General features: G+C 36.7%; 1 protein-coding gene and 1 long non-coding RNA gene across 2 annotated transcripts in view; one reads left to right on the top strand and one right to left on the bottom strand.

Moving 5' to 3' along the window:
* LOC138989147 (uncharacterized) overlaps positions 1 to 23,345 on the bottom strand; it is a 36,883-nt gene that overhangs the window by 11,595 nt on the left and 1,943 nt on the right. Inside the window, exon 2 of the long non-coding RNA XR_011465363.1 lies at positions 20,051 to 20,256. This is a non-coding gene — a long non-coding RNA (uncharacterized lncRNA). The remainder of the gene's footprint in view (positions 1 to 20,050; positions 20,257 to 23,345) is intronic.
* The window catches only part of OSTN (osteocrin), a 36,270-nt gene continuing 14,688 nt past the window's right edge, over positions 1,764 to 23,345 (top strand). The window contains exons 1-3 of the mRNA XM_005901194.2: positions 1,764 to 1,845; positions 17,483 to 17,581; positions 20,067 to 20,281. Coding sequence (XP_005901256.1) covers positions 17,483 to 17,581; positions 20,067 to 20,281 — 314 coding nt within the window. The 5' untranslated portion in view covers positions 1,764 to 1,845. The remainder of the gene's footprint in view (positions 1,846 to 17,482; positions 17,582 to 20,066; positions 20,282 to 23,345) is intronic.

The following is a 23,345-nucleotide window of genomic DNA, read 5'->3' as shown; positions in this document are numbered from 1 at the left end:
TGGGTGTTTTTTCTCCTTCAGTGTCTTCATATGCTTCTATTTCTACTCTCTCTTTTAAGTAATACTTTCTTTATTATGTATAAATGTATAAGTAATTTACATAGGGCTTTATAATGTGGAGAAGCCTGTATAAATGGCTTAAATGTACCATGGTTATGTTCCTGGAATAAACTGTTGCTATTTCTACTGCTACAGAACAGTTAAGTCAAATTTTTGAATTAGGTCAACAAAATCCACAAATAGGGTGGAATCTTTGGACTGTCTAAGCAGGGATAGATCTGGAATAAATCAGCCACAGATATCACTTGTCAGCACTCTAAGGGAGGCCTTTCAAATAAGGGTAGAAGGTACATCAAGAATATCAGCTTCTAGTAGCATTATGACAAATCCATTAAATCTATATTGAGAGTTTTCCATCATGTGGATTCAAGTTAACATAATCGTTTTATTGCAGTAATGTCTAAACAAGGATCCACGATTAGGCTGTATTTTTATCTTGACTTGTGAACTATTGCTGCCAACTACTCAAATTTCAAGCTTGTTGAGACATATGTTATCCCTGGAAACCCTTCATAAAAATGAAGCATTTTACTGTCCCACCAATTCAGTACAGTCTGGTCAGTTCTCCATCTAGATCTAAGTAAACCATGTAATAGTTCCTACACTAGCCAGAAGTTTTGAAAATGGCTTTTAAAGTAAAACCAAAAGAACAAATTTATTTCTATTTGTGCCAATTAATCTGGTTTGGATTCTCTTTTCCAACTTCTTAAATAATGGGACAGAATGAAGTTGTGGGAAAAGAACTGGATATGGAATTAAGAAGATCTGTATTTGAAATCTAGCTCTAATGCTGCTTCCTAGCTGTGTGATTTCATTAAATCATTTACCTAGCCTCAGTCTCTATCTGTCAAGTGGGAATCTACTGGTGACTTAAGTGAGCTAATAATGATCTGACAACATATTCCTTTAAGGACTTAATAACTTATTTTTTATAACTCATGTATGTAAAGTTTCAAATGTGATTAGTGAGAAATGGGAATGAAGGAAATTTTCAGACAGAGGCAAGAATGTTTAGTTAAAAGGAAATTAAAAAACAAGAGAACAAAAGCAAGATGAAAATGAGTACAATGTATGCATTTATAGCCCACATGTCACAGTTCAGTATTTATAGGTTTGTAAGTGACAGCCTTCCCAGTATAGCAAAGTTAATTATGAAGTAGCTGTCAGTTTCAAGCTGTGTACCTGACTGAGGCTGAAACTAGTCACCATTTCCACACATGATCATTTAATTTAAGAGTCCAAAATATACACCAATAAATCAGTTTGTGTTTCTGATTTTGTTTCCCTAAATCTTTTTTTGAAATGGCCTAGTGACTTTCTATTTAATGAATATTAGTGCATTTTATTTCGCAAATGTGATTTGTAATTATCAGAGCTGGACTGAAACCTCAGGAAGAGGTGATGAGTCCAAGACTGAACGCAATACTAAATGTATACTTAAATTTTCCAGAGCTGATGCTCCCGTTGCTACTTAAATTCCATGGTCAAAACAATAGATAGAATAAATATGAAAAAGAAGAATAGGAGATAGAAACAGAGAAAGAGAGACAGAGGTGAAGAAAGAGAGAGAAAAGAATGAGAGAGAGAGATTGAGAAGAAGCTTGGGAAAATGTTCAGTGGAAAATCTGTAGAAATGATGTAAGAGAAAGCAAAGGCAGGGATTGGAGTGAGGGGTGTATAACTGAGACTATAAAAACTCAGACAGAAAACTCACCATCAGAGCTGAGTTTGGGAGAAACTGCACAGACAGGACTCTAAAGTTAGACTCTCCTGATTTTTCACAAGGTAAGTTAAATATAAAAGCTGATAAAGAGTTAGGCTTTTTCCTTTTAACTGTTTTTTTTTAAGTTTTTGACTACTTTTCAAATGCTTTGATTATATCTTGATTTTGTTAAAATTAGAAATGTTTTGGGGAATATTATCCTCTCTAAAATGAGTAAAATACCTAAGATATTTTGTAATGTAAACTTAGGGTAGAGATAATTGTTTGCTCAGGCATTTTGTATTTATTATATTGTTTTTGCTTTTATATTCTATTTCAAAATAAAGAGAAAAGGAACTCAAAATAATGATCCTATAAGAGTGTTAGATATATTAATTTTGCTTTTATCAAATATGTCCAGTGTTAGGAAATTTTTAAAGTTACAAAGTGGCCTGATTCTAAAAACCTAGGTAGAAAAGAAAGTTTCTCTCTTATCTTTATTTCTGTTAAAATTAGAACTTAAGAAACATCCCTATATTAACCAAATTATATGCTCTATGTTCTTCAAACCTATACTATCCAGTGCTTTTATTCTTATGAACCCAAATAGGCAAATATGATACTAATAACCTAGTTTAAAATAGACTTAGGTCATGTTTATTCTTCAGTATTTGAAGTACTCTTGCTATTAATGATTGAATTAAGTGTTAATCTGAAACATATGCTTGAGTTCTGTTTAAGAAAAAATTTTAAATGTTGTTTCAAGTTTTGATCTGTGGAAACAGTGTACAGTCTACAAATTCAGTTCTAGCAAAACAAAATATGACTCTTTTGAATTCCATTTATAGGTTCCATAGGTTTAGGAAAGTGACTACTATGTATTTCTGAGTTATCTCTCTAGAAATTAGATAAACAATGATTTACGATGATTTCAGTGCTCAGGTAAGCTATAGAATTGATAGCAGTATATTTAATGGTCTCCCACAAACATCAGGCACATTTTGTGTCTTCTCTTTAATTTGGTATTACTCTTCAGCACTCTTACATAACTTTTCTAAGGAGAGCTTCCTGTAGATACGCATTCAAGTCTCCTCTTTATAAGTTAATTGAATGTGGCTTCATTCAGCAAGTTAATTTAGGTATTTAAGGTTATTTGCTTTCTCCCTTTATTTCTCAGGGTTCTTAACTGATTCTAAGACAATGAATCATGGGCAATAAAGAAGCAGTTATGCTTAAAGACTAGGTTTGGGGACCTTAGGGGTGCAATTTTAATTTATTCAAATATTTTCATGATTTGAACATTAGTTAATAAAATTAGATTGGAACAGAACTCAAATTGAGCAGTCTCAAAATATTATCCCAACTCTGTCATTATGCAGTTGTGCAGCTTCAGGCAAGCTTAAGCACAGAGTGGCGCTCCATTACATTTTGTTATCATTGAAAAAGACAGAAGAACTAAAAGGGCCAGTGGTACTGAATGTGAGAATGACCTGGGAAGCTCCCACATCTATCATTTTTCCCTATATTAGAGAATGAAGAATCAGTATCACAGAATCTTGGGGCTAATCCTTAGATATCATCTAATTTAACCTTCTTACCAACAATTCATCCACTGTGATCTGTACCCACCAGACAATCTTTGCTTAGATTCCATGTTATCAGAGGAACACAAGCTTTGGAGTCAGGAAAACAGCCTTCTAATCTCAGTCCCAGCTTTATCAGCTTTTACACAGCTTCCCAGGGGCTTCCTTCTTTCCTAGTAAAACTAGAGTTTGTGTGTATACAAATGAGGAGACACAAGTTCCCTCCTTGCCCTGGGCACCTCTCTACATGGGCCAATTTCTATGTCCCTGAAGATCTCTCTGATTAGAGATGTTTTTAACTGAGTTCTCCTCCTTTCTCCAAATAATTCTCAGGGCACCTCACAGGAACAGTGGTTAGCATCACTGGCCAGTAATTACCGGTGCTTTGGTCGGCATGAACTGGCTGTTACTCAGTTTTGCCTTTTCTCCCTTATTGATGCCTCATCAGCTCTGGTCTCAGCACAAAGCACACACTCCCTCCAGAACCAACTCTTCTGCCATGCCTCCTTCTGCTTACCCCCTCTCCATCCATTTTATATCTCCCTTTCATCTCCTCTTGCTTAGACAAGTTAATTACCTTTGAGTCTGGCTCTCTCCATTTACTGAGACTGAGAGTGAAAAGTGAAAGTCTCTCAGTCGTATTCAACTCTTTGTGACCCCAAGGACTATACAGTCCATGGAATTCTCCAGGTCAGAATACTGGAGTTGGTAGCCTTTCCTTTCTCCAGAGGATCTTCCCAACCCAATAATCCAACCCAGGTCTCCCACATTGCAGGTGGATTTTTTTCCAGCTAAGCCACAAGGGAAGCCCAACAATACTGGAGTGGGTAGCCTATTCCTTCTCCCAGGGATCTTCCCGACCCACGAATCAAACTGGGGTCTCCTGCATTGCAGGTGGATTCTTTACCAACTGAGCTATCAGAGAAACCCTTACTGAAAATAGTAAATTCCAGTTGCTGATGATAGCCTCCTTCTTTTCTAAAACTCTATGTTCCTAAGATACAAGGCTCTAACCATTGTGAAAAATGCACCTTTAAAATATCAGCTGGGCCACCACTGATAACTTGGCTATTGGCCCACCAAGTAAGAGCTGTGGCTTTGCATGGTCCTCTCCAAGAGCCTTTCCATGGATTTCTCCATGACTTCCCTGTGTTCCCACATTGGTGGTTGAATTTCCTTGCAAACTCTGACTTGTCCATCCATGCCAGGGCACTAAGATGTTTAAACAGTGACATCTCTTCCTCTTCCTCTTCCATAGTCCATCCCTTCCTGACTGCTCCCATGTTTGTGTACAGTCCAGTCCCTGTAGTGAAGTCCTTAACTACCATAACAACCACGTTGGCTCCACTTCCATTACACAGCCTCACTATGCTATACTGTCAACGTTACAAAAACTGTAGGAAAACCATGACTCAACATAATTAGTGATTTTAAAAAAAAAAATAAAATTAATAGAGATATTTTATGAACCATAAAACAAAATATAAATCATTTAAAATTCAATTAAAATTTTACTTTGGTTAATATAATAAGAGTTTGAAGAATAATTATATTTTAAGTATAACAGATTTTTCCCTTTGTTTTCTTTTCATTATGATATTGTTCATGGGTGCATGCTTGCTAAGTTGCTTTAGTCATGTCTGACTCTTTGCGATTCCATAGACTGTAGCTCACTGGGCTCCTCTGTCCATAGGATCCTCCAGGCAAGAATACTGGACTGAGTTGCAAGGGATCTGCCTGGCCCAGGGATCAAACTCACATCTCTTATGTCTCCTGCATTGGCAGTCAAGCTCTTTACCACTAGTATCACCTGGGAAGCCAGATATTGTTCATAGTTTTACACTAATATTTTAATAGAAGTATTATGGCTGAAATTAATGATAATACATAGTATACTATAACATTAAATGTTAAAAGTAATTGCCATTTATAACTCTTTAGTAAAATTTCCTTCCCTCAGTCAATATTATTTCATTATATTTTATTTTCTATCACTATTCTATAATTCTAGATTCCAACGTCCAATTTTACTCCTTAAAGTGAACAAGGATAAAATTTTTTCATAAAAATAAAAGAATAAAAAGAATATTTTGACAAGTTGCCATTTTTAGAAGGCAATACCAGGATGTGGTGGTTTAGTCGCTATGCCATTTCCAACTCTTGCAACCCCAAGGACTGTAGCCTGCCAGGGTCTTCTTTCCATGGGATTCTCCAGGTAAGAATACTGGAGTGGGTTGTCATTTCCTTCTCCAGGGGATCTTCCCAACCCAGGAATGGAAGCCAGGTCTCCTGCACTGCCGGCAGATTCTTTACCGACTGAGCTAGGAGGGAAGCGCCTAATATCAGGATAATAATAGCTATTATTTAATAAGTTATCACTTTATGCCTGTCCCTGTACCTGTATTATTTCTAGTCCTTACAATAAGCCTAAAAAGTAAGTTTTTGCCCCATTTTCCTGGTGAATATATTAAAAACAATGAAGCTAAGTAACATTTCCAGTCAAGAGTCATATTCAAGTCTGTGTAACTTAAGAACAACCAGTCTCTTTCTACTAACTCACTTTTCTTGGATTAGAAAGTATAACTACAATACCAGGAGTCAGGAGATGAGGAAGTAACCCGAGTTGGGTCAGTTCATCTATTAAAAAATAGAATTATAATATTTTCCATATAAATCATAGCTTGACTATTAGGAGGATGAAAGGAGATAGACAGATTTCAAAATAATAAAGTACCTTGCAGACATAATCAACTGTACTTGAAGGAAATGAAAGAATTACAGGAAGAGTCTGCTCTTGCAGGAGGAAATCATTGGCTGGGCAGAGCCAGTGGCCAAGGAGTTTTCATCTCCGCCAGGCTGTGAGCAACTGGATGACAGAAAGAGTGTCTCATTCATGTTTATATCCCTGGTGCCTAATAAATAGCATATACCTAATAAATGCATCTTGTTGAGTATTACAAAATATATTTTTGGCTTTTATTTATATTTTAGAGTATTTTTTCATCGATTATATTGTCTAATTTAATGTAATTGAAATGTAATTTACTATTTTATTAAATAGTATTCATACAGGCTAAGTCGCTCTGCTGCTTCTGCTGCTGCTGCTGCTAAGCCGCTTCAGTCGTGTCCGACTCTTAGCGACCCCATAGACGGCAGCCCACCAGGCTCCCCTGTCCCTGGGATTCTCCAGGCAAGAACACTGGAGTGGGTTACCATTTCCTTCTCCTAAGTCGCTTCAGTTAAGTTCAGTTCAGTCCAGTCGCTCAGTCGTGTCCACTCGGCTCCTCTATTCCTGGGATTCTCCAGGCAAGAATGCTGGAGTGGGTTGCCATTTCTTTCTCCAATGCATGAAAGTGAAAAGTGAAAGTGTCGCTCAGTTGTGCCCGACTCTTAACTACCCCATGGACTGCAGCCTACCAGGCTTCTCCATCCATGGGATTTTTCAGGCAAGACTGGCGTGGGTTGCCATTGCCTTCTCCGGCTAAGTCAGTTTCAGTTCAATTCAGTCGCTCAGTCGTGTCTGATTCTTTGCGACCCCATGAATCGCAGCACGCCAGGCCTCCCTGTCCATCACCAACTCCCAGAGTTCACTCAGACTCACGTCCATCGAGTCAGGGATGCCATCCAACCATCTCATCCTCTGTCGTCCCCTTCTCCTCCTGCCCCAATCCCTCCCAGCATCAGAGTCTTTCCCAATGAGTCAACTCTTTGCATGAGGTGGCCAAAGTACTGGAGTTTCAGCTTTAGCATCATTCCTTCCAAAGAAATCCCAGGGCTGATCTCCTTCAGAATGGACTGATTGGATCTCCTTGCAGTCCAAGGGACTCTCAAGAGTCTTCTCCAACACCACAGTTCAAAAGCATCAATTGTTCGGCGCTCAGCTTTCTTCATAGTTCATCTCTCACATCCATACATGACCACAGGAAAAACCATAGCCTTGACTGGATGGACCTTTGTTGGCAAAGTAATGTCTCTGCTTTTCAATATACTATCTAGGTTGGTCGCTTTAGTTGTGTCCAAATCTGTGTGACCCCATGGACTATAGCCCCCCAGGTTCCTCTATCCATGGGACAGAGGCAAGAATTCCAAGCAAGAATACTAGAGCAGGTTGCCATGCCCTCCTTCAGGGAATCTTCCTGACTCAGGGATCAAACCCACGTCTCTCATGTCTCCTGCACTGGCAGATGTGTTCTTTACCACTAGCACCACCTGGGAAGCCCATTAAATAGTATATGCAATTACAAAGTGGAGTAAAAAGTGAAGGAGGTGGTAATAGTCCATATTATCCTGATGCATATATATGCCATATTTAACTACATTCATCCAACTTTACTCTCTGAATGCCTTTTCATACCACATAAAAATGGCTTGTATCAAATGACCAAATAGCATGTGTATGTGCAAGTCTATCTACATTTCCCTGTCTCTAGTTTTGAAGATTCTTTTTTCTCCCATTATTAACTGTTAACAATCATACATGAAGTTCTCTTCTATTTCTAGAGGACATAATTTACTATGAAGAAATTTACAATATTTCACGGATCAGAATGCAAATTAGTGTTTGATAAGGAGAAATCTTAAACTTTACTGGAATAATGATTAGGGAATAAGGACACATGTCCCTCTCATTAGAATGAGAATCTGTGATGTGAAATATGAACAGACATACCAGGAGTTTGGCATAACTTCATCACATATTATTGTAGGTATAAAAGTTGGGCAAATCTCTTCCCATGACTAAGCCTTAGTTTCCATATCACTTAGTATCTGTCCCTCCTTTCTGTTTACCTACCACAGAGGGCGGCTTCATTCATTCATTCTTTCAACACATAATACTGACTCCCTGCCAGGCATTATGTTGGGTGCTGAGATAAAATAGTGAACATGACATAGTTCCTGCCCTCAAGGAATTTACAGCAACATTTAAATAGTTTACTTATCTGGGCTTTTTAATAATGTGATCTTACTAATATCATGGTAGGTTTCAAACTTCTTAAATGTGTGCAAGAAAGATACTAGCAGTATGGTTGAAAATTCAAAATGGAAAAAAAATTGAGGTTTAACAACAAAGTTTTATGATTTTGGAAGACAATAGTGTCTGAAAAAGAACAAAAATGGTGCCAGACAGAATAAAGTCACTTAACACATGTATACTAGTAAATTATCATTCTTCCTGATTTGTAGTACTCAGGGAAAGTCATTTTAAAATGCAGGTGTCTGCCACCTTAAGAACACCTCATCCATACACATCTGACTTTATAAGCAATTTGTTTTGGAGATGGGAAAGTGCTTTATACTTCCACAAATAAGTTAAACTTGAAGAAGCATGAAACTGAGAGGCTGAAAGCATTACGTTGTTGTTCTGGCTCTTCTAACTGGCTTTGTGACTTCGGAAAATTGACTACCGCTGATGGAAGAACAATGAGAAATGAGAAAGAATGCATTCCTGACATTTTCATTTTTTTTTTTTTAAATGAAATGTTAAGTTTCTCAGTCTCAATTTGCACCTTCTTTTCAAAATCATACTCAATATATCAAGCAAATGCCCATCACACAATCTACTAAAAAGAGCAAATTTTACACAGAGAATTTTAAATAAAATAAACACCAAGTATTTCTCAGATGTATTTCAGTGAGAATGATATAGACAATGTATATGCTAGTGATAGAAGCAACCAGCTGTAGTTCAATTGCTCTTGGGTGAAAATCCTCAATGACTTTAAATTAAGTATTTGAGTTTAAGAGGATCTGAAAGTAATACCCACTTCTGAAGTTCTAAGTGCCTTAGCCACGATTAGTTCTCTTGTTTGTGGAGCCGACTGCACCAAAGGTTGTGGCATGGCAGCACCAATAAAGGAGACATTCCAGCGTCCAAGTCTCTGCTTTCCAGCAGGAGAGTGTCTCAAGTACCTGGTTTCTTCCCTCATCAATGAAAACTAGAAACAACCTTAATGCCTGTTCGAATGTCATTCATTGAAACATTAAGATTATGCCTATAATGTCAAACTGTTCTGTATCCTCTTGATTTTTTAACATAGACTTTGCTGATTGACTTCAAAGATGGCCCCAAGTCCCCTAAGTCATTGTGGGTATAAGCTTTACTTTCCCTGGAAGGACTTGACTTCAAATACCTGCCTTGGGCTCAATAATAATTATTTTTATACAAAATGGTTTCAGGCAAAATTTAGAGTTTCCATTGAAAAATTTTACCTATGATAAAATTAGAATGATGCAGTGTTTTTTTACAGATAAATGTATATCTTTATACATTCTCAATAAAAATATTAAACATAAAAGTACATGTTTTATTGCTCTTGTTCAGCAAACAAGGCAAATCCATAATGATTTGTGCCATTTGTAAATTAAACAATTCTAAATTAAACAAATTTAATTAATTAAAATGTGAGATCATACATGAGGTTTATTAGACAACTTGACAGTTTAGGCATCTTGCTCAAGGTTAACTAGCACAACAAGGAGAATTATCCCTATCCTTCAAGTCTGATTCTGAGTTTTCCTCACCGTCACAGAAATATATGTTTTCTATATATATCTGAAATTTCCTATTATCAAAAAGTCTTACTTTTGTATTTAAAATTATTTTGTATTAATTTTGTATCCATTAATATATGAAGTAGGAAACAGCAGCCCACCCCGGTATTCTTGACTGGAGAGTCCCACGATCAGAGGAGCCTGGTGGCTATATACAGTCTATGGGGTTGGTGGAGTATAGTTCATGGGGTCACAAAGAGTCAGACACAACTGAAAAGACTGGGCACATCCACTAAAACTAAGACTTGTGAGTACTCTGAAAAGAGTCAAATGATTATTTTACCTTGATAGACACACTATTAATAACAAATACAGAGGAACAGGAACTCAGTCAAATCTTTAAATTTTTTAACATTATGTGATTTAAAAAAAATTTAGTCATTTTCTGGCTGCATCACGTCTTAGTTGCAGCATGCAGGATCTTAGTTGGGGAACACTGGCTGTGCCTGGGCAACACTAGTTGCCCCGAGGCAAGTGGGATCTTAGTTCCATGACCAGAGATTGAACCCACATCCCTTGCATTGTAAGCTGGATTCTCAACCACTGGACTACCAGGGAACTCCCAACATTATGTGATTTTTTAAAATTTATAGCTAATAATACATTAAATATTACACAATCCTTTCTCTCACCCCCAAAAAGCAGACATAACTGCTGCATACCAGGGCATCTGGATCCTCCCTCAGCTCTAACATCTTTGTTTCTAAAGTGTGGGGGAACTGAGTATACTGTCTTAAGAATGATGAGAAAAAAAACTTGAAGTAAATATTTGAAAGTAAATAGATATAGCTTATTTCATCCCTTCTGTGCACCTTGAACCTCTCTAAAATTGGAACACCTTACACTTGATTGCTGTTGTTGTTTAGTCGCTCAGTCTTGTCTGACTCTTTTGCGACCCCATGAAGTGTAGCCTGTCAGGCTCTTCTGTCCATACGATTTCCCAGGCAAGAACACTAGATCAGGTTGCCATTTTCTTCTCCAGGGGATCTTCCCAACACAGGGATCAAATTTGTGTCTCCTGAATTGGCAGACAGATTCTTTACCACTGAGACACAGGGATGTCCTTACACCTGATTGCATGTCATAACTTAATTGATAGCATTTTTTTCTTTCTTAAAATACACTTATAAAATCGAATCACTGCAAATGAAATCTTAAAATCAAAGACTTGAAGGCCCTCTCTTTTCAGTTAGAAATACTTTAAATTAATGAGAAGTATTTTTATGTGAAAACCTAAATGCAAAGTCTTATGCATAGACCCACCTGATTTGAGGGAGGGCAGAAAGGTTTTCTCAGCCAAACCTACACCAACAACATACAGTGTCTGTGCTTCCATCAGAAAACAGTCGGATTCAGCAACAGTCTTTACAAAAGCTAGAAGCAACTTTAGAGGTCATTTGCCCAAAATCGTATAGTGAAATAACAGCCAAGCAAGAGCAGGGCCTGAGTCTCAGAACCCCTAGCTCAGGTCTCTATCATACAGACTTTGTGTTAACCATTGTCCCTTAGATGCACCTTTACAATAAGAAAAAAGGTAGTTACTCTATTATCTGCTATACTGGAAGCTTTCCTCCATTACTAAAATGACTCGGGCGAGCATGGCTTCATGGAGAAGGATAAACGCTACACTGTAGAAGTAGCCTACAATATCGGGCTTCCCAGGTTACAATAGTGGTTAAGAACCCACCTGCCCAAGCATGAGACATAAGAGACTCCCTGGGTTGGGAAGATGCCCAGGAGAAGGGCATGGCAACCCAGTCCATAATTCACGCCTGGAGAATCTCATGGACAGAGGATCCTGGGGGACTACAGTGCACAGGGTCACACAGAGTCGGACACAACTGAAGCAACTTAGCATGCAAAGGGTATGCTTTCGAATTTACTCTGCTTTTCAGTTTTACTGTGGGACCAAGGTGACCCACCACTTGCCTAGAAGACCATGCCTGTTTTCAGAGAAAGAAGGTTTGAGGAGTGTTATGTGCAGGCTCACAAGGCCATTTCCCAGTGATAGAACTAGGGACCTTTCACAACATGTCCTGTTAAATCTCACTTAAATGCCTGCCATGTCACAGTGGGAGAGGATTTTTAAGTTTAATTACTTTTTTAAGTACTTTATCTTTAATTAAGCCTTTAATTTCTGTTGAAAGTAATGTGGATAGAGTCTATTTTGTATATTTCCAATTAAGAAATTAGTAATATAAAACATCCAAAGAATTATCTAGACTAAACCTAAAAATTTAGTCCTCTCATGAATTTCTAACGGTTAGACCCACTATATCTAAGTCAGACCTTGTTGAGAAATTGCCTTAGTAACCTGAGTGATTTGGTTTTCTTCAATACCAGCCCTCAAAGAATGGTTGCCAATCTTTTCCTAGCCCAGTCCACTTTAGAGATTATTTTTCATAATAACGATGACTCACTGCAGCACTGATGGTCAATAATGCAAACATCTTTTTTGTTTTAGCAGACTTCTCATTTAATCTTATTTTAAATAAATTATATCAGAATTTTTAACATGTCAGTGTGCACTGTCAATGTTTTAAAGAAATATATATGAAAGTGAAAGTTGCTCAGTCACGTCCGACTCTTTGCAACCCCATGGACTGTAGTCCGTGGAATTCTCCAGGACAGAATACTGAAGAGGGCAGCCTTTCCCTTCTCCAGGGGATCTTCCCAACCCAGGGATCCAACCCAGGTCTACCACATTGCAGTCAGATTCTTTACCAGCTGAGCCACAAGGGAAGCCTTGTGGCTATAATAAATGTCTATCTGCAACCCAAACTTCAGTGACAAACCATCAGGTCTTCCTCCTCCCACCACAACTCCAGCCACAGATTGGATGATCCCTTCAGGGTATAGTGAGTTCTTGCATATGAAAAATCTTTGAAGCAAAGGTTAAGATGTTACACAATGTAAGACGTTTGTTTATTCAATAGCAATATCATTAGTGACAATATGTAGACATGGTAGACCAATGGACTGAAAATGAAGTACACGCCTAATCTTATAAGGTAGAGCTCATGCCCACTGTCTATTTGGAAACTCCTCGCGTTGGAGAACTGTTATTCAAAAATTTCTCAATGAAAATTATGGCTGTACAAAAAATAACTCCAGGTGCCTCCACTGTCATATATTCACACAATGAACATCCTCTGAATGTTCTTTCTGGAATTCGCAGTGTACATGGTGCTGAGTAGATTTTTAGTCATGGACTAAATTTATCCACTATCAACAAAATAGGGAAATGGAGCTCAACCTGGTCTTTTCCTTCCCTCCCTATAATTTCCTGTTTCTAATTTTGTAGCAATCAAGTTTCAACAAGTTAATCAAATGTCTTTTGTGTGGCAGGTGCCAGGGTGTTTGTTTTCATTAGTGTACCAAATGCCATATTTAGGAACTTGGCCTTTTGGTTAACTGGCTACAAGCATGGCTTTAAACCGTTAAATGTGTGTATTTAAACTCAGCATTTATTTTTATTTCTCCCTATCCAAATAATCAGGATGTGGTTATCTGTAAGATGACACATTATGACTTTTTTCCTATATACACCCAAGAACAAAAATATATGCCTCAGACATAATCATCAATATTATAAACACCCATCATCCTGTGCCATTTATAAGATTGCAGAGATGAAGAGAAACCTGGTTAGTAAAATGTGCATAAAAATAGATGAAGAAAGTCCACACAGGAAAGCTTATAAAATTGAAAAATTTTGAGACTGTTTAAAAAAAGAGTGGAAAGAAAACATCACAATTATAAGCTTATCTTTGAGTGAATAGAAGAGTTACTTTTTTAAAGATATGCCAGAAATATGAGATCATTGTAAAAAAATGTTATATTTTTAATATATCTTACCTTTTGCTGAGGAAAGTCAAACACATCAGCAAAATCAGAAGGAAAAATAAGATTCAATGCCTGATTTTCTAAAAGAATAAGTAATGCAGTTTTTGGTTGGTATTTTTTACCAGATAACTTTTACATTTCTTCCTGTTAGTTTTCTTCTGTCCTAATTTAGAGAAATAATCATGATCAGCTCTATTTAGAAGAGAAGCTATGGGGCAAAGGAGAAAAGGAAAGATACACCCATCTGAATGCAGAGTTCCAAAGAATAGCAAGAAGAGATAAGAAAGCCTTCCTCAGAGATCAATGTGAAAAAATAGAGGAGAAAACAATAGAATGGGAAAGACTAGAGATTTCTTCAAGAAAATAAGAGCTACCAAGGGAATATATCATGCAAAGATGGGCACAATAAAGGACAGAAACAGTATGGACCTAATAAAAGTAAAAGATATTAGAGGAGGTGGCAAGAATACACGGAAGAACTATACAAAAAATATCTTAATGGTGTGATCACTCACCTAGAGCCAGACATCTTGGAATGCAAAGTCAAATGGGCCTTAGGAAACATCACTACAAACAAAGCTAGTGGAGGTGATGGAATTCCAATTGAGCTATTTCAAATCCTGAAAGATGATGCTGTGAAAGTACTGCATTCAATATGCCAGCAAATTTGGAAAACTCAGCAGTGGCCACAGGACGGGAAAAGGTCAGTTTTCATTCCAATCCCAAAGAAAGGCAATGACAAAGAACGTTCAAACTACCCCACAATTGCACTCATCTCACATGCTGGCAAAGTAGTGCTCAAATTCTCCAAGCCAGGCTTCAACAGTATGTGAACCATGAACTTCCAGATGTTCAAGTTGGATTTAGAAAAGGCAGAAGAACCAGAGATCAAATTGCCAACATCTCTTGGATCATAGATAAAGCAAGAGAGTTCCAGATAAAACATCTACTTCTGCTTCACTGACTGAGCCAAAGCCTTTGATTGTGTGGATCACAACAAACTGTGGAAAATTCTTCAAGATATGGGAATACCAAACCACCTTACCTTCCTCCTGAGAAATCTGTATGCAGAACAAGAAGCAACAGTTAGAACCGGACATGAAACAGCAGTCTGGTTCCAAATTGAGAAAGGAGTACGTCAAGGGTGTATATTGTCACCCTGCTTATTTAACTTCTATGCAGATTACATCATAAGAAATTCTGGGCTGGATGAAGTTCAATCTGGAAACAAAATTGCCAGGAGAAATATCAATAATCTCAGATCTGCAGATGACACCACACTTATGGCAGAAAGTGAAGCAGAACTAAAGAACCTCTTGATGAAAGTGAAAAAGGAGAGTAACATTCAAAAAATGAAGATCATGGCATCCTTTCTCATCAATTTACGGCAAATAGATGTGAATACAATGAAAACAGTGACATACTTTCTTTTCCTGGGCTTCAAAATCACAGCAGATGGTGACTGCACCCATGAAATTAAAAGATGCTTGCTCCTTGGAAGAAAAGCTATGAGCAACCTAGACAGCATATTAAAAAGCAGAGACATTACTCTGCCAACAAAGGTCCACCTAGCCAAAGTTATGGTTTTTCCAGTAGTCATGTATGGATGTGAGAGTTGGATTGTGAAGAAAGCTGAGAGCCGAAGAACTGATACTTTTGAACTGTGCTGTTGGAGAAGACCTTTGAGAGTCCCCTGGACTGCAAGGACATCAGACTAGTCCATCCTAAAGGAAATCAGCCCTGAATATTCATTGGAAGGACTGATGCTGAAGCTGAAACGTCAATACTTTGGCTACCTGCTGTGAAGAGTCGACTGATTGGAAAAGACCCTGATGCTGGGAAAGATTGAAGGCAGGAGGAGAAGGAGACAACAGAGGATGAGATGATTGTATGGCATCATTGACTCAATGGACATGAGTCTGTTCAAGCTCTGGGAGCTGGTGGTGGACAGGGAGGCCTGGCGTGCTGCAGTCCATGGGTCACAGAGTCTGACACAATTGAGCAACTGAACAATATATGCGGTGGAGAGTTTATACATGAATTAATCCAACCTCTCAAAGTTCTTTTGAAGTCAGCATTACTCCTCATTTCACCAATATGGAAAATAAATTTCAACAGATTAAGTAACACACACGCAAGGCCATACTATTACTAAAGCAAATATGAGTCTCAAATCCAAGTATTCAGATTGAATAATTCTTCTTTTTGCTCCCTGCAGGTTTCCAAATGATTTTTTTTCTTTTTTAAGGAAACAGAAGTTTGCTGAGAATTGTTATTAATGATGAACTGGGGGACTTCCCAGTGTCATGCGTTAAGTGGAGAAGTCGAGTCGCTTTTATTGGTAGCCCAAAGCCAGGGATCTTTTCCCAGCAGGACAAGGCCTCCCATTTTAACCAGCTGTCAGACTGGCAGCCAGAAGGTCTAATCTATATTATAAATAAGCTTTAATTGGATTTATAGTGCTTTATTAATGTAAAAATTCATAAAAGTATCAATGACACACGTTTGTGCTTACTACACAGAATTAATAAATGCAACCTTTTGACTTATTTGCTTTCCTGTGTATATACAGGTAAAACCTGAGTCCCTTATGTTTTCTTCATAATCTTATATTCTCCCTCACTTTCCCCAGAAGCAATCAGTCATGAATCAACTTCCGTTGGTCTCTATTTTAATTACAGGTATAGATTTCAAAATACAGGAAATTGCTTTATGTATTTCCAATTTAGGTAAATGGTAGCATGGCATATATACTGTTCTAGAATTTCTAATCTCCCCTCAAATCTGCTCTGTTTTAAATCCATGCATACAATTACACATAACATTTACATCGTTTGTTTGAACTATAGATAACACATATATTTAAATCGTTTGCTTTAAGTCCACAGTATGAATGTAACTCAACTGACAAATCCATTTCCTTCTGAGTAAGGTACTTGGGTTGATTCATTTTTTCACTGCTATAAACAATGAGGCTATGAACTTTCAAATACATGTTTTCTTATAAACTTTGGCCCATTTTTATTTAATTGTGTCTGTTTTTTAAATTTTATTTATCAGTTACTTAAATGTTTAAAATGCTAATCTTGCTTTTTTATATCTGTTCAAAATACATTTCATTTGTAATTTGTTATTTATTGCAATTTGTTTACTGTACCTTATCACATGGAAAATTTCAATTTTGATATAGTGTAATTTGTTAATTTTTTTCTATGAAGTTCACCTTTTGAATCTTGCTCAAAAAAATCCTTTTAAATCACAGGACATAAAGATATTCTACTATTGGAACAGTGGTGTTTTTGAAATTTCATATAAAATTACTTTTAGACACAGCACATTCTGTCTTGTTCACTGCAAACCCCAGCAGGGGTTGGTTTATCATACCTAGTCAATTTAACACATTTCTCCTTAGATACATGATGTTGTAACCTGTGGATTACAAAGAATAAGGGTCCACAAACTAGATTTCTCAGACTTGGGGTTTTTTTAGTTAAATTATGATTATAGCTGTACGACCCCAGTCTAGGTTTCCATGGAAATGAAGCCTTGATAGAATTCATTCTGGGAGATTGACAGCCTCTATTAAGTATAATTTAAGTGTTGCAAAGGTGCACTCCAATGTAGAGAAGCTGAATAATTTAGTTTATTACCTGCCTATAACAAGCTTTACAGGCATTTTTGTTTCCTATCTTTATATGTCAAACTAATGAATGTTAACCCTGTTGTGTGTGGCCCTTAGATGCTGGACTGGAGATTAGCAAGTACACATTTTATCCTGGCTATGACACTGATGCTCTGGAGCTCAGGAAAAGTGTTCTCAGTGGGTGTCACAACAGAGGTAATGGAAACTAGGGGCCATGTTTTTTAATGAACTTAAATCATTTTTCCTAAGGTCAGTAGCAGGTGCTGCTGACAAATACGGAGAAGTTTCAATAACACAAAAATCAAGTAAATAGACATTTCTTCCTATGCTGTGTCCTCACAATGGATTCAGAGAAAACCTGGTATATAAATCTTTAAAAGAAAAAAAAAAACTGTAAGTCACAACAAAGATTGGTATTCCATAAACCAAAAACTTTAGGAGAAAATTCATTATAATTTCAGCCATATACATACATAATTGAATGAATTATATAAAGATGAAGTGCTTTTATGTGAACTTTAAAGTTGTTTACATGTCAGGATTTGAGTCACTTGGCCAAAATTTTATCACACTATAAATATTTTCTTGCTGCCAATACTAAACTACAAAGGAAAAGAAATGTGAGGACATCCTGACACAGAGAAAGGTTAACTTGGATCATTTGATCTTAAGAGAAATATGCATTCTTTGTACTTGCTTACATAGCATGAAGTGAGAATCTGAAACGCATTTTACTGAAGGGCAAGTTTTATAAAAGGTTTGTGCCTTTTTTCTGGAGGATTAGGAATATCTTTAAAACGAAAGAAAACTTGACTTTGTATGTATATCAGTAGGAAGAATTAACACATATTTTTTGGAGGACTCTCAGAGATAATAAAAGATCTCTTAACTTTGCCCTGTGATTTTTCTCTTGATCTTCATCATTTCTTTCTAATGATTATTCCCTCTTTAGTTTCTATGCTTCCAAGCTTATGCAGGGAAGTAACTGAAGTTAAGATTTTTTAAAAGGAGTTCTGGAGTTTGCACTGTAAGTAACAAAGGGTTATACAGATTTTTAATTTTTTTATATGATGAAAGTAGTGTTTGGAGATAATTTACTTCATGGCAGTACTCAGGACAGAATAGAAAAGAGGCAGAGAGAGGGAACAAATGAATTATATGAGGATTCAGAGTGTGCACTGAGTGAAGAGGTTGTTGCTGTTGTTCAGTTGCTGAGTCGTGTCCGATTCTTTGAGACCCCATGAACTACAGCATACGAGGCTCCCTTGTCCTTCACTATCTCTCAGAGTTTGCTCAAATTCTTGTCCATTGAGCTGGGGATTATATCTAACCGCCTCATCCTCTGCTGCCAAGAGGATCTGATGTCAATCACTCCTGATAGGAATCAGAAAGATCAGGGCAAGAGGAGTTTTCCAAGAAGAACTAGCCATATTTAGAGCAGATTTGACTTGTTTAGGAAAGAAGTTCAGCGGCCATTAGTATCAAGAGCTTTGAGGCAGACTGCAAGTATTCCAAAAGAAAAATGTTTGAGTCGACGATGAAAAGGTTTAGAAAGTGCTACTCTTTCATTTTATTGCAGAAAAAAATGAACGGAAGAGAAAGAGAATGAGATAAACAATTCAAAAACAAAGACAGGATGTGAAAAAAGATAAGTCCTGCTCACACCAAGAGTCAGCTGTAGTTAATGTTTCTTCTCAGAGGGGAATATTCTCAAACTCTTAGGAAAGAAGTTATATCCCCTGGACTACAGAATGACTCCAGATTGTTAATAGGAGCATTTTTTTTAAATGTTGTGATTGGGCCTGAGAAAGGAAGATAGACTTCATAAACCAGACACTTACACACTTTTATGACTTGGATGGACTACCAAGTGGCAGTATGTGTAAATAAACAAAGAAATTTGACATGGGACAATAAAATTCTTGGGATAGCTCTGACTCGCCGTAGATACTGATTGCTATTTGTTAGTAAATCACACTGGTAGAGATGGTAAGCTCCCTCAAAGCACAGATTGGATTTTTCTTATTTTTGTATCTCTTCGGTCAAATACAGGACCTGCATAGTGGATGTTTAGTGGTTTGAATGAATGAATCAGTAGTGAAAAGAAAACAGCAAGAGGTTTATATTTTTTTGGAATTCATTCAGTAAATATTCATCAGAAATGTACTAATTAGTGCAATAATAATGAGAAAAATACTGAAATAGGGAATGAATAGCACAAACAAAAAGCTGATTAGACATAGTCTTTGACTTCAAGTTACTCACAATTTAATATGCAACATACATATGTTTTAGTTAATATAATACAGGGGAAAATGTAATAATTGTAGAGATGGAAGAAGTATAGATAAAACGCTGTTAGAGTAATAAGAATGCAGTTGTTACTGGGAAAGAATCTGAAAAAATAATTAGTTAATATACTAAATTTTAGAGGCAGGTCTGGAGTTCATCCTTTTTTTCTTTGTATATATGTGTATGTGTGTGTTATTTTCATTTCTTTTGGATAAGCTTCAACCCTATGTGTTTTTCTCCTCAAAAGTCTTTCTCTCTGGATCATAGCTCCGTGAGAAACCAAGTTTTGAGACATGTCAGCTGAAAAATAGTAAAATCCAAATATAGATAGATGATTGTATGCATATTCTTTCTCTTAATGAATGGACTCACCTTTCTTGCCCAATAGGCCTTTGATTCTGGAGTCTTAGGTGTTCAGTCATCACCCACAGTCAGAGAAGCGAAGTCGGCCACTGACCTGGCAGCAAAACTCTTACTTCTTGATGAACTTGTGTCTCTGGAGAATGACGTGATTGAAACAAAGAAGAAAAGAAGCTTCTCTGGGTTTGGTTCTCCCCTGGACAGACTCTCAGCTGGCTCTGTAAGTCATAAAGGTAAACAGAGGTAAGTGCATTCTTGGAGAAGGAACATTTTCATTTTCTAATTTCTCCACACTGGGTTGAGAAACAGGGAGAATTCTACCTAGAAAAAAGTACAATGAAAGTCTTGTAGGTAAACAGATTTGAAAGTATCTTAGCTCATTTCTGAGTTTAAAGGCATCATTTTGGAAATAAAGTTTGGGAAGCAAAATGACTGCCATTCTTGAATTATCAAAGTACTTAAAATTGAATTTGCCACTAATATGCACAATATGCACTAATATTTTTGTCAAAATATTTTCTGAAGAAGATTCTGTTGCATGTAGATATAAAGGAATTATTACTAAAGACATACAGCATTTGGGAGGTAAGAGCAGAAGTATACACTGTGAGATAAATGTTCCAGTCAATTAAGTTTTCTCTTTAATAGAGGTAACTAGAATTCCATTTTTATTTTTACCCTTGTTACAAAGCTTTCCAAATGATATGAGTAAGTCTCCTCTCCTATACCAAGAAGGTAGTGAAGATCTCTCAGGATCTAGAGTCAAAACAAATATGTCTATGTCAAATTTCTTATTATTTCTAGCCATGTGATTTGTATAAGGATCTTACACTCTGTGATCCTCAGCTTATTTATCTGGAAAGTGGGGATAATTACTTACTTCCATAAAAATCAAATGAGAACTTTGCAAACTGTTAATTATTATAATAAAATTAAAGTAATTAAATCTCTCTTTAATCAGTGAGCAATTGTCAGTACTTTAAAGCAGTCATGCCAAACTTAATTCATTTTATACCTCTTCAAAATCTATTCCTTGTGCTGCTGCTGCTGCTGCTAAGTCGCTCCAGTCGTGCCCCACTCCGTGGGACCCCATAGACGGCAGCCCACCAGGCCCCTCTGTCCCTGGGATTCTCCAGGCAAGAATACTGGAGGGGGTTGCCATTTCCTTCTCCAATGCATGAAAGTGCTAGACACTTCATATTAGCAGTGGCCCAAGAGACTACCCAGTTCCCATAGTCTGGAATTTGGGGAATATACTAGGATCACAAGATTCCTCACAGGATTCCTTTTGCTCACAGGATTCCTTTTCTTCACTTGAAACACTGCGTTTATCACTAAATTCTTTAAATCTTGTTTGTTATATATGTAAAATATCTCCAAGATAGCCTTTCACATGAAGACTTTCCTAATTCTGGCCTAAATGATCTTTTCACCTTTTCTTTCTCCAGTCTTCCCTCATCTCTTCTTCCACCACCATCCTCACTTTTTTAGATCACCAATTGTATCTTTTACTACCAGAGGAATTATCTAACACTTCGTGAAAAGTTCCCATTGCTTACAAGATAAAAGCAAACTCCTTAGGAAATCCTGTGCAGAATTTCATTTACTGACACCTCATTTCTTCCTGCACTCATCTACATATCCTTTAGTCCAGTTTTCTTGGTCACTTGGAATTCTAGGACTTGTCACATTTGTTCCTGGTGAATGATTTTGCTTTCACTTTGATTTTCAACATACAGGATGCAATTGCTAGGCTTCTGTTCTGAAAGATTCTCAAAGCAACACTAGGAAATAAAATCACTCTGGGACTAGATTTATCCTACATATACTTGACAAAAATTTCACACCTGTATTTTGAAATTCAGATCCTATTTTAATTTAACAAATACAAGTTAGTTTCACTTATGTTCTAGGCACTGTGTTGGACTATGGTGGAAAAAAGTAGAAAAATATAATCTCTGTCCCTCAAATAAATCACATGCCAATTAAAAGCAGAAGTATTTTTAACCAATTATAACACAAAGCAAGAAGAGATACATTTAAAAGCAATTTATAAAGAAGAATATGGAAGAACAAAGGATAAGTGGAGAAAAGACTGTGCCTTCTAATAAACAGAATTTCTCTGATTCCTGGATCTTGCAGCAGTCTACAAAATAATTTGAAAATCAACATGTAAATGTTTATGTAAAACTTGTATATGAATTTATAATATTGCATAAATATAAATATATATAATCTACATAGAGGTTTCATCATAACAATTTCTTTAAGATATCAGGAGATATAATCTACCTAATATAGCTCAATTTATAGGCAATAAGGGGAAATTGGTGAACATTTAATATTCATTTAAACAGCATTTCACATTTGAAGGCTAAAAATAAACTATTACAACTGTTTAAAAGATTAGGGAATATTGTTCACATGAGTAGTACTTCCTGAGGAAGCTACTAGATGAATTTGTTCAGTCAAAATGACTCTAGAGTTATGCTCATAAGAACTGGTGCAAGCATAACTTTAGAATTAGAGTGTAATGATGGTTGCAAAACAAAAGAGTGCCATGTATTATAGTTATGCAGTCTGATAATATAGATGTAGCAAAATATCAAGCAATTTAGGGACAGTAGTGAAAGCATATAAAATTTAGAGTAAGTTTTTGATTGCTTCATGGCTATTAACTGAGCATAAAAGGATATTACAACAAATAGTTGCTTGCAAACACAAAGAAGAAAAGGTGGAATTTTCTCTTTATAAAATTTGTACAGCTAAAGCAATGAAGAAACGATACACATAGTAGATGAGGTCGAAATTCTCCTTTATATAATTATTCCAGCTAATAAGTGAAGGAGGAATGATAGTATTAGAATATCTCCATTTTGCAAACCCTAATGAAATGATGGCTTTAGACAATGATTGTCAATTTTCTGCTAGCATCACAAGAGAAAAAAGAGCAAGTCATGGTACGCCCTATGTTGGACTAACTCAGTACTACTTATATAACAGAATTGCAAAAGAAAATTCTTGCCTCAAGTTCCGCTTGCCAATTTTCAGGAAATATGAGAAGACAGAGAAATGACCAGAAACAATACAGGGAATCTGGGACTTCCCTAGCAGTCCAATAGTTAATAATATGCTTTGTAATGCAGAGTGTGCCGGTTCTATCCCTGGTCAGGGAGATAAGACTCCACCTGCCTTGCAGCCAAAAAAATAGTAAACATAAAACAGAAGCAATGTTGTAACAAATGGGTACATGACCCCAGATTTTAGAGCTCTGTCTCAAGCATATGAAATGCATTATTTTATTTTC

Source organism: Bos mutus, chromosome 1 (assembly GCF_027580195.1).
Source record: "Bos mutus isolate GX-2022 chromosome 1, NWIPB_WYAK_1.1, whole genome shotgun sequence".
Classification (NCBI taxonomy): domain Eukaryota; kingdom Metazoa; phylum Chordata; class Mammalia; order Artiodactyla; family Bovidae; genus Bos; species Bos mutus.
Note: the sequence above shows the minus strand (reverse complement) of the source record. Positions and strands in the feature narration are given on the sequence as shown.